Source organism: Rhinolophus ferrumequinum, chromosome 3 (assembly GCF_004115265.2).
Source record: "Rhinolophus ferrumequinum isolate MPI-CBG mRhiFer1 chromosome 3, mRhiFer1_v1.p, whole genome shotgun sequence".
Taxonomy (NCBI): Eukaryota; Metazoa; Chordata; class Mammalia; order Chiroptera; family Rhinolophidae; genus Rhinolophus; species Rhinolophus ferrumequinum.
Window position 1 is genome coordinate 80791773 of NC_046286.1, and position 11292 is coordinate 80803064.

The 11292-nt window shown below is 45.3% G+C and overlaps 1 protein-coding gene across 1 annotated transcript; it reads left to right on the top strand.

Annotated features, from left to right (window-relative positions):
* Window positions 1-210: 210 nt before the first annotated feature.
* Window positions 211-3384, top strand: TCF21 (transcription factor 21). The gene is made up of 2 exons (XM_033102780.1): window positions 211-1119; window positions 2878-3384. The coding sequence occupies exons 1-2, from the start codon at window positions 670-672 to the stop codon at window positions 2965-2967; spliced, it is 540 nt and encodes a 179-aa protein (XP_032958671.1). The 5' UTR covers window positions 211-669; the 3' UTR covers window positions 2968-3384.
* Window positions 3385-11292: the final 7908 nt, after the last annotated feature.

Sequence of the window (11292 nt, forward strand, 5' to 3'; positions counted from 1 at the left end):
AGGCCCAGAAAAAGCAAAAGGATCTGGTCGTTTTCCTAAAGTTCTCTACATATAACCAGCTATGACCTCTTAAGACTGAAAGCAGGCCTTAGGAGTAGAGTCCAGGAGAGGGGCTGTGGGTGGGGCCTGCTCCTCCTTGGCTGGTATTTAAGTGTTGCAGTTGAGTTGATTTACATTACACTTTGGAATGGGGGCCTGGGCGTGAGAGTTTCCCTCCGGTTGTGAAAGGGGTCTCAGAGCATTGCTGGGGCTTGGCAGGCCCCTCCCCTGGGCTGCAAGGATCCGCCTCTCTATTCCCCAGATAAATTCCTAGTGTCCACCAAATTCCTCAGCGCTCTCTCACACTCCACTACGGCCACGACTCCGGGGGTGGGGAAACAGCGTCGGTTTCCTTCCCAAAGAAGCCCTGGCGGTTCCTTCTCACAACTCTGCAAAGGGGAAAGGGGTGTGAAACCCAACCAGGACCCCAACTCCAACTCCCAACAGGAGGTGGCTGCTCCACACTACACACTCGGAGGGCCCATTGATTGCGGGGTCTCTCTCTCTCTCTCTCTCTCTCTCTCTCTCTCTCTCTCTCTCTCTCTCTCTCTCTCTCTTCCCCTCCCTCTCTCTCTCTCTCCCTCTCCTCCCCTCCCTCTCTCTTTCTCTCTCTCGTCCTCTCCCGCAAACATGTCCACGGGCTCCCTCAGTGATGTGGAGGACCTTCAAGAGGTGGAGATGCTGGACTGCGACGGGCTGAAAATGGACTCGAACAAGGAGTTTGTGACTTCCAATGAGAGCACCGAGGAGAGCTCCAACTGCGAGACGGGGTCTCCCCAGAAGGGCCGCGGTGGCCTGGGCAAGAGGAGAAAGGCTCCCACCAAGAAGAGTCCCTTGAGCGGGGTCAGCCAGGAGGGGAAGCAGGTCCAGCGCAACGCGGCCAACGCGCGCGAACGCGCCCGGATGCGGGTGCTGAGCAAGGCCTTCTCCAGGCTCAAGACCACCCTGCCCTGGGTGCCCCCGGACACCAAGCTCTCCAAGCTGGACACGCTGAGGCTGGCGTCCAGCTACATCGCCCACTTGAGGCAGATCCTGGCTAACGACAAGTACGAGAACGGTTACATCCACCCGGTCAACCTGGTAAGTTCTCTGGGGTGGCTGCTGCGGTGCGGGTGCCCCCTCCCAGCGCGTCCGCAGTCCTGCCGGTGGTGTGCACTGCGGGCTGGGACTGACGCACCTCGGCCACCACCAGCCCAGAGTCTCTAGGGAGCATTATAGGAGATCCCCACGTTGCCGTCGCTCTGTCTTACAAGCCGCCAGAGCAGGGATGATTTATGCGAGTATTTAACGTGGCAGCCCAATTAGGAGTTTGCAAGTGTACTGAGCTAGAAAAGAGGAGGATCCCTGCACCCGCGCCATGAGGGCTAGAGGAAAGGGGCTGTGTGAGACCCGGAGCCCTGACAAGATGTAGCGCGCCCAGGGGGCATTTTAATCCTTTCATTCTTCTAAAGAATAGAACTGTATTTTCCTCTCTAATTCTTGTAAATAAAAACACCCAACTGTTTCTTTCATATATATACAAATATATGTATGTATATGTTATATAATAATTACATATAGACACATTCATGCCCTCAATAATTGTCATCGAAGTCCCCAACTACTTAAATATTCTGCGTTTCTTCTGTAGGTGGATTAACATTTTTAAATTCCAGAAGTTCCAGCAACTATCAGCATAACCAGTACATTCTCACGAGTATTAATGTAATAAATAATATTTAAAAGGTCACTTTCATCCAAGATTTAAGAACATTTTATTTTTGTCTTAAAAAAAAATAACGCTCATTGAGCCTACCATTTCTCTCAAATGCATTTTACGGTTTAAGAAATATATTTAATTCCTTTTTCATTTGATTGAATTTTAAAACTTCCAGACTGGAAAGAAAAACAACTTACTAGCACCTCTGTTTATATATGATAAGAACGAGAGGTTTTCCTCTTAAAAGTCGTCTTATCGGCCAGCACGAGTGAGAGAGGTTTCGAGGTTTGAATCTTCTTCTCACTGAGTTAGTCTCAGGAATTGGGGGAAGGGGGTAAAACCACATTTTGCCGTGAAAATCGTTTCTTTTCTTCCAATTTATTTTTCGAATGAGATGAGTAAGTAGGTTTTTAAAAAAAATCTGGAGCTCAACTGAAAGTAGTGCCTTCATTTACAGTTGCTGCTGCCTTCATCTTTGAATCCGAAACTTAAGTGAGCTTTATTATAAACATCACGAAGAAGGGAAGAGAAAGTTATGCTTGCTCAGCCCACTAGGAAGACGATCTTAAATAAAAATACGCGTGTATATTCTTTTATTAGCATTATTGTTTTTCTTTCGATTAATTTAGAAACTGGGCAAAGCCCGCATTTGTGATGGAGGAAACGAAAGTTGGCCGCGGGAAGATAGATGTTGGAATAGAAGCAAGACATTTGGGAAACCCGACCACGGCCTCAAAAGTAGAGCTAGGAGGGCGCCGTGCCTCAAACCCAGTGCCCAGTTGGCGAAAGGTCCTTCTGGGTTTCCCGGTTCAGTCTCACCGTGGCATCTGCCTCTGGGCTGTGCCACTGCACCAGCCACGCTGGGCTTTCCACGGTCCTCTTCTCTTAGGTTTCACTTCGAACCCAAGAAGTGACCCCTTCTTTGCTCTACCATCCGGAGTGGTGACTTGGCGCCAACACTACTTTTTGCTTTATCCAGCCACAAGGCTCACTGGGGCACCGAGTAAATTGCAGAGATAACGGGTCTGTCCAACTCACTGCCGGCCCCCAGGGCTCTCTGTCCTTCCGTCTCAGTCTGGGAGCCCACCCAACCCCTCCTCCACGGCCATTTACTTCCTCCACCCTCTTCTCTCCTGCAGACGTGGCCCTTTATGGTGGCCGGGAAGCCCGAAAGTGACCTGAAAGAAGTGGTGACCGCCAGCCGCTTATGTGGAACCACGGCGTCCTGACCTTGGAGGTGCGAGTCTGGGAAAGGCGCGCTCCCAGGGGGGAGCGGGCCCCGGGAAGGCGACCCTTGCCCTCCCTGCTCTCTGTCTCTGCTTCCCCCTGCAAAGCTCCTCTCCCTGTCCCACCCCGCGAGAACACTTTACAGCGACGAGGAGATTCGTTTCCAAACCAGAAGGGATCAACTGTACTTACAAAGATTCCCATCTATTTAACTTTATTAACTTCTACCGTGAATGACTCTGTGAGCCTTGCTGGTCCAAGTGCAATATGTAATTATAAATATATGAATAGATAATAAGAGCCTATCAATGTGTATCTTTTGTACAATATGTTGTAAAATGTAGATCATAGAATAGCTGACTTTGACAGTCACATTTATAAAGTAATTCACTTAAAGATATATATTTTTTTCAAACAAATTTTGCTACTTTCGAAAATAAATCTTTCTTTATATTGCTAAAAGCCCTGACATTGGTGTGATTTAAAAAAAACAATTACTTGGAATAGAAAAGTGGGTAACTATAGGAAAGTTTGATAATAAAAGTGGTTCTCTGAACCTCAATCCAAACTTCTAGAGATAGAAGAAAATATGATTTCCACTATGAAGATGCAGATGGTATTTTGCACTGAAACTTCAACAACAACAACAAAAAAAAACCCTCTGGTCTCTCAGGTTTGCAGGTTACTTTTAAGACAATTAGAAATAAAGTAACTGTAAATAAAGAAAGGGCAGGATTAAAGTTATTAACAGCTACACAGTTCAGGAGAAAACAGCACGCCAGAAAAGGAAAATCCGAATTTCACGTATTTCACAGTATAACTGCTGACATGAGCAGGAAGGTAAACTCCGCGTTTGGTAACTTTCCACGCGCGGACGTGAACCCAAATAACCCATGGTTGCCAACCAGTGAAAAAACAATGGCAACATTGAAAAATGTAAATTCCATAATCCTTAGGACGTATTTTCCGATTTTTCAAAGGGCCGCAACATACTGTATGTATTTCTCATTGATAATTAATTTTAGCAACGCGCCTGCCTGCTTTCGGTTAAGGTTAGCCAGTGCATTCAGCTCCCCGCCACGACTTCCGGCGGACTGGGTTTTAATTTAAACATCTTCCAGGCTACGGAACAGCTCGTTGGGGAAGATTAAGTTGAGATAAACAGAGAGGCGAGGCGGAGGAGCCTGGGACCGGGTTCCCTCGCTGCCCCAGCGCAGCCCGCCGCTGCTGATGCGCCAGATGCCACCGGGGCTGTTTAATGTTCGGGGTTATGACCGCAATGTTTACAAGACGTCTTCGGTTATTTATACTGTTATTCCTCGCAGAGGGCCTTGAAACTTCCGCTTCAGTTGCTCTTTCTTTTCGATTTTTTTCTTTCTTTCTTTCTTTTCCTGGGCTCGGTTTGGTACCTGGAATAAGATCACCCAGACTCCCCTTCCCGCCCTCACCTCCTACTAACCCCGAAGGCTGCTCTAGGGGATGGAGCCCTCAGCTTGGCCAGTAAGGATGGAGCTTGTCAAGATGAGGGAACCATTGTGTCCCCAGAATGATCTCTGCCAGAGAGAGTTACCACGTTACCAAGTGCAATTCATCCTCCAAGACTTAGGAACTTTGGTGACTACTTATCCACCTGCCTGTCACGCAGGTCGGAGACTTCTCTGGGCGTCAGTCTACCGTAGCACTCCCCCATACCACACTTGACCTTCGAGAGAGCATTTTAAGCTCTGGCCAACCTTCTTATCCCCCAAATTCGAGGGTTCCCTCCCTCTTTCCTATCAGAGAAACACTGCCCTGGCCTCTACCGTTCGGAGTTCAAGGCAGAGATGACTCCCAGCGTGATTCAGTGATTCAGTGTGTGTGTGTGTGTGTGTGTGTGTGTGTGTGTGTGTGTGTGTGTGTGTGTGTGTTTCAGTTCAGCAAAATTTCCAAGCTCTCACTTCACGTTTTTACGAAATGCTCAAAATTCTGTGCACTTGATGCCGGCGGCCCCATAGAGAAGAAACTTCTTCTTGCTCGTTCTCTGAGGGCCCAAACTGCAAATGGATTTATTTTTTTTTTAAAGTCCTCATGTCTCCTACCTATAATTTGAAACTTTGCTTGAAGCATGAGGCATGAGGCTGTGAATATGGAACAGGCGGGTTAATCCCTACTTCTGGGTCCAGCTTTTTCCTAAAAGGACCTGGATCCTGTTTTCTTATCTCTGCAAATGGGGATAAAGGTGATGAAAATAATCATAATAATAACCATACTCGTACTTTTCCTCTTTTACCTCACAAAACCTTAGTGAGGCTCAAATGAGATTATATTTGTGCAATTGATTTGTAAAGGAAAAGATGCGTGCAAATATCGGTAACTTTTATCATGTGGTGGATGATGAGCTGTCTCTGCTAGACCAGACCTGAAAGTGTCTCAGGCAGGAAGCTGAAAAGGGTGTATGTTTATAATGTACAGGCCATGGTCTTTATTGCACGAATCAAAACACCTCTCTTGGATGCAGTGTTTAACGTCACAATTTCTCTCTCTCTCTCCCTCTCTGTCTCTGTCTCTGTCTCTCTCTCTCTCTCTCTCTCTCTCTCTTTCTCTCTTTCTCCCACACACCCCCCTCCCCTTTCCCAATGTTCTTCAAATCTGTCCAGAGCTTTCTACAAACATGACTATTTCCTAGAAATCTTGAATCCTGAAAAATTCAGAGAGCAAAAATGGGGCCTGGGACCAGCAAATAGAAGGGCTACGCTGAAATCTGGCTGCTGGGAAGCCCCGCCTACGGGGTCCTCAGCCTTCCGGCCGGGGCGCACTCTCCACCACGCTGTTATCCACTGAAAGGAGCAAGCAACACGGTGGAAATTACTAGGTTGTGGCTACCACCAGCCCCAGGAATGTGACAACAGTATCCAAAACCTTCCACGGGCATCCACGGTCTAAACAGCTCTCCTTCCCCAGGGACCCTTCTCTTAAACCAGATCGTCAGCAGTCCCACACCCACCACGCCCTTCTTCTGAGTCTGTAGTTCTCCAGGTGTCTGTCTGTCCCAGTAGGGCGCAGCCTAGAGCGTTTGGGCCCCCAGCCCAGGTACTAGGTGTGTCTCTGTTTGAATAGGAGGCTAGCAGCTGCCTGAGAAGGAAAGGGGGAACTCCATTGCCACAAGCCAATATAGTTAGGGGTGCGGTGTGGAGAGTGTCCTGTCTGTGACCTCTTGGTTTTGAAAATCATCTTAGATGGTGCTCCCAGAAAGAACGAGGAGAACACCCGAAACGGGCTGTAGAAGTTTGGAAGGAGAATGAAATGCTTCAAATAAGTGTCTTCCAGTTCTCCGGAGTGGACAGATACTGAAACTGAACTGTAGGAAGTCCCTCCACCTAGGAAGTCTCTCTCTCTCTCTCTCTCTCTCTCTCTCTCTCTCTCTCTCTCTCACATTTGTTTATATGACTTTTTACGAGTAACTCATTGTGCAGCTAGCAGGTTTCCCCACTGTCAAATCCGAGACTTTCTAAAAAGAAGTGGTAAACAAGGTCTTGTACCTGCTGATTACATTATACTCAGTGATCAGTGGGAAACACTGCCCAAGGAGAGTTGTGTGCCAGCGGTTCTTCAGTGTGTAGCAGAATCACCTGGACGGCTGGTGGCAGATTGTTGGGCTCCGTCCACCGGAGTTCCAAATTTAAGAGATCTAGGGTGGGAGGCCAGAATTTGTATTTCTAACAAGTTCCCAAGCGAAGATGATGCTGCTGGCCCTGGAATCACACTTTGAGAAGCAGTTCTCGGATCTGTCTCATTAGAGGGACAAAAGAAGTTAATGCAGAGGGAAAGAAAACATTTGGAATTTTTTTCTTAAGAGACTCCATGTTCTGGGCTCCAGTTTCATTTATTTTTCTATTCACGATGACATGCAGTGTCTTCTTAATGCTTAAATGATAGTCGGGGAAAACAAACCATTCGTCCTCGGAAAATAGGAGTTGTGCTACCCTGGTATGTAGACCTGTGTGCGTTTATCTTGTGCACTCAAAGACAGATGTCAAAGACAGAATTAAAGACCTGGGTGGATCAGGGCCCGGCTGACGTTTGGCTCCGTTGTGACTCCTAAAGGGGAGAAATCTGGGCACCCGGGACTCACAGCCCCTCGCGACTCTTCGGTTGCGCAGAGGGTCCTCTGGCCCAGGCCAGCAGATATTTCCCCTTCAACCCAGGGGAGGAAGATGGGTTCATTCTGTTTTGGGGCCCTGTGCGTGGGGCGTGTGGGAAGTCCTCCTGGGATTAGGGTGCAGAGGCACGAGAGTGGGGGTAGGCGCCGAGTGTGCGTAGGGTGTGCGCAGGATGCAGCCAGTGGGCAGGTTGGGGACCGGAGCCGAGAGGCAGGTTAGGAAAGGACTCCTAAGAGGCTTCTGTGCTCACACCCCTTCCCCCCTAAAGAGTTTATGGAAATAGGCGGGAGGAGAAGGAAGGAGGCTGCAAGGTCTGAGCCCCAGCGTACACAGCCTCCTGGATCCCCGTCTCTTTTCCAGTAAGTGTGCAGCTGCAAACCCGCGCCGCGCGCAGAGACGCGCGGGCCAGGGAAAGTTCTAATGTTACGACCCCACACCGCCAGGGAGGGCATTCGGAGACCCCACGCAGTTGGCAAGCCGAACTTCCTTTCTTAGCTTTGCATCCTTCCCTCCAAATGCTGCCTGTGGTATTGGAAACTCGCGTGGTGCCAGAGGTGTTCCTGATAGCCTGTCTGGCTTCCTCCAGGCATCTTGGCTCCAGGCCTCTTTGATTTTTAGATCTGGGCAGGCTCCGCTGGTCCACCCAACTGCAAGTTCACGGAAGGATTAACCACCGCAAGGACTAGGCAGAGGGAGGAGAAAGGGATAGAAAGGGCGGAGAGAACCCTTTAGAATGCTGGCGGACTTACGAGACCAGAGTCCTCGAGAGCAACATCACATCATTTTTTTGTACCTGTCACCCATTCTAGTACCTGACACCTCAATAAATGTTGAATCATGAGTGAATCATTAACTCTGAGTCTATGGTGAAGAAAATAGATAAGATAGAGGGCAGTCGGAGCTAAGAAATTGACAGTGGGGCTGTTGGTGTGCTTGAATTGAAACGGAACCTCTCTCATGTTGAAGTCTAGGTGCATATCTGAGAAAATAATAAAGCAAACATTCAATAAAAATAAATTTTAACAGAAAGAGTAAAGCAAGCCGACATGATGGGACTAAATGGCGTCAGCTGGGTTGGGATGTTGGATCGCTCTCCCCCCACACTCGGATGAAATCTGTTCTCTCCCTTTCCAGTTAAAGATGACATTATTCGTTTTGAATTTAGATGGCCCTTAGATCAGAATCATTAGCTTAAAAGGTGCTTTGAAGAATGGAAATAGTTTGAAACACTTTATAAGAATAAAATATTCAATCACAGGATCTTATTTTAAAATTAATCCAATTAGTGATAAGGAAGTAATTTGTTGCCTTCCACAAATATAGTTTACATGTACACCTAGTGAATGGTATAGAGGAAAGAGCTTTAGACTGAGTCCTTGGAAAATACCTGACATTTCAGGACCTTGGATCTTCCATCTGTAAAATGGGTATAATAATGACTACTTTCGTAAGATAATATATGTAGGCGATGTCTGGTACATGATAGGCATTTATTAATTTTGGTTTTCTTCCCCTTTTAACCCCCTTCTTCTAGTCATTAAGTTACAAAAGTGCCTAAAAGAATTATAAGCGTTTTCCCTAGTTATCTAGCCAATAGTAAAAAATTATTAAGTTATTGTGATAATCCAGTAGCTTCAGGTCATCTTGAGTGTGATTAAAACAGGTTGTCATTGAAGTCTCATAGTTCTTCAGTGAGAATTTACCACATTATCTGCAGTAAATCCTGCTCCTAATTCTACTTTTCCCAGCACTTATCACCTTATTGATAACAGATAATTATTGTTTTCTTTTATTCCTCTGTTTGTTTACTAAGTTTATACCTATTTCCGCTGGCTCCATGAGAGCAGGGACCATGTCTGGCTGGTCCACCTTGGTGTCCTCAGGTGCTAGCACAGTGACCTGCACGTGGTAAGTGCTTAAAGAGGAATGCATTCATAAAGCTTAATAATAAACTTCTTGAGATACCTCTGTCTGCTAGGTAAGCTCATATTGCATTGCTATAACCACATGCTGGTTCAAATATATTGTCAATTTTAATTTCAGAATTTAGTAATGGACAGTTATTCTACAATAAAAATAAATTTATAATGAAAAAGATCACTACCAATTCTGTTGAAGAGGAATTAACCTGAAACCTTGATTCTCACCACACACAGATTCTTTTTTTTAGCACTACATCCCAGGAAAGTGTTCAGATTAAGCACTGTGTCTTTCCAAACAATGTGCATCTCCCTTCAGCATTCTTACCATCACTGGAGAACAGTCATCTCTAAATTTTTCTATTTGGTTCCTGGGGTCATTCACTAATGAATCTGTTAGAATATTTTTTCTTCTTTTGGACTTTACATGAATACCACCAGCGTCTGCTGCCCTCTCGTCTCTTTCAGGCATCTGTCACCCACTCAATAGCTCCTTCCTCAACCATTATTTTTTTCCTTAACAAGCACTCTTACTCTCTTCACCAAGGACTAAAAAGAAATGCAAGACATCTGTAAACCCAAAGGAATTTTTCAAACCAACAAGGGTCATGTGTTTACAAGGAACAAAAATCCCTTCAAATTGGCTTAAATAAAAAGGGGAATAAGCCATTGCAAAGATAGTCCAAGGAATCAGGCTGACATCTCCAGGCGAAAATAGACACAAGGGAAAATCTGTTGGGAAACTGAAAGTCAGGAGCAAGCTCCCTCTCTCTTTCTAGGGCTCTGTGGGCGCTTATCTCTGCCAGTCTTCTGCATGTTCTCTGCAACCTGATTTTCTGTGCTGGCTCACCTCCTACTCCTCCTAAACTTTCTATTTCATATGGGGTGGGTCTGTTAGGTTGTTGATTATAAACCCAGTTCTACAAGAACATTCGGTTGCAGACTCCACTAATCAAAATTTTAGCTTCAGAATCTCTTAATGTGAATTCTCAAGATAGGGGCCACTATGAAGTTGTTCTAGGAGGCTCTGATTAAATTCTCCAGGTCAGTTGTATGCCTCGTCCTGTCAGTTGTAATTGCTTGGGGATGGGTGGGCAGGTTGGCTGCTAGCTGGGGGAGATTTTTTGAGATGGAGGCTCTGGGGGACACAAAAATCCCAAATCTGTTTACTACAAATGTAATCTATTACAATCAGGGCTGGGTCATCTGCATATGGGCCACCTGGCTACACCAATGGTGAGCAACATGTGTTTGGGAAAAGGTCACGTTCACAGGTCTTACTGTGTCTATGATAGAGGGGAAGGATAGGGATAAAAATAAGGAAACATATATTCATATAACCTAAAGTATCTACATTATGGGGTAGAACAATATTATTGAGACTATCACTACCACTTTTTAGCCAATAATGCTATTATTGGGTATGTTTTTTAAAAAAACAGATTTATCTTTCTTAATTTTCTTCATCCATTTGAATTACACAGAGCAATTCATATACACTATCATATTTCATCTTCAAAATAACCCTAATCAGGAGGTATTATCATTCTCATTTTTCTATAGAGCAACTGAAACTCAGAGAGAGCAAGTAAATCAGGAAAAGTTATATAGTGAATAAATGGCAAAAAGCTGAGTACAGAATTACTGTATTTCATTGAAACTGAAATGGGCTCCTGTCTTAAACAGAGGAGAGTTCCCAGGATAAAAGAAATCGAGAACAGTTATAATCTTAAAAAGAAAAAAAAGTTTCCAATTAAAGTATGACATGATCCTTTTTTAATTAGAATTTTATTTTATATGTACTTAAAGATCTCCTTTAGACTTATTTATAAGTATATTTTTATGCTTTATGACCATTTAGGATACAAACAAAGGAAATTATAAGTAAAAAGTTAGCTAAAATATTCCAAAAACTGTGTTATATTCAGAGTGCAATTCATTCTGAATCACTTATTTACTGTACTATTAAAATTTGGTGATATTCCACCATCATGTATCAGTTAGTTTTTGTCATATAACAAATCACCTCAGAACCCAGTGACTTAAAACAATAAGGGTTTGTTATCGCTCATGGGTCTATATCTCAATTGGGCAGTACTGCTGGTCTGGGCCAGGCTCTGCCGCTTGCATTGGACTTGCTTCTGTGGTTGGCTGGTGATGTGTGTGAGAGCTAACCAGTCAAGATTGGCCTCACTCCTGTGCCTGGTGGCTGGATGGCGCTTGGCTGGAGTGATGAGGTTGACTGATCCACATGTCTGTCATCATCCAG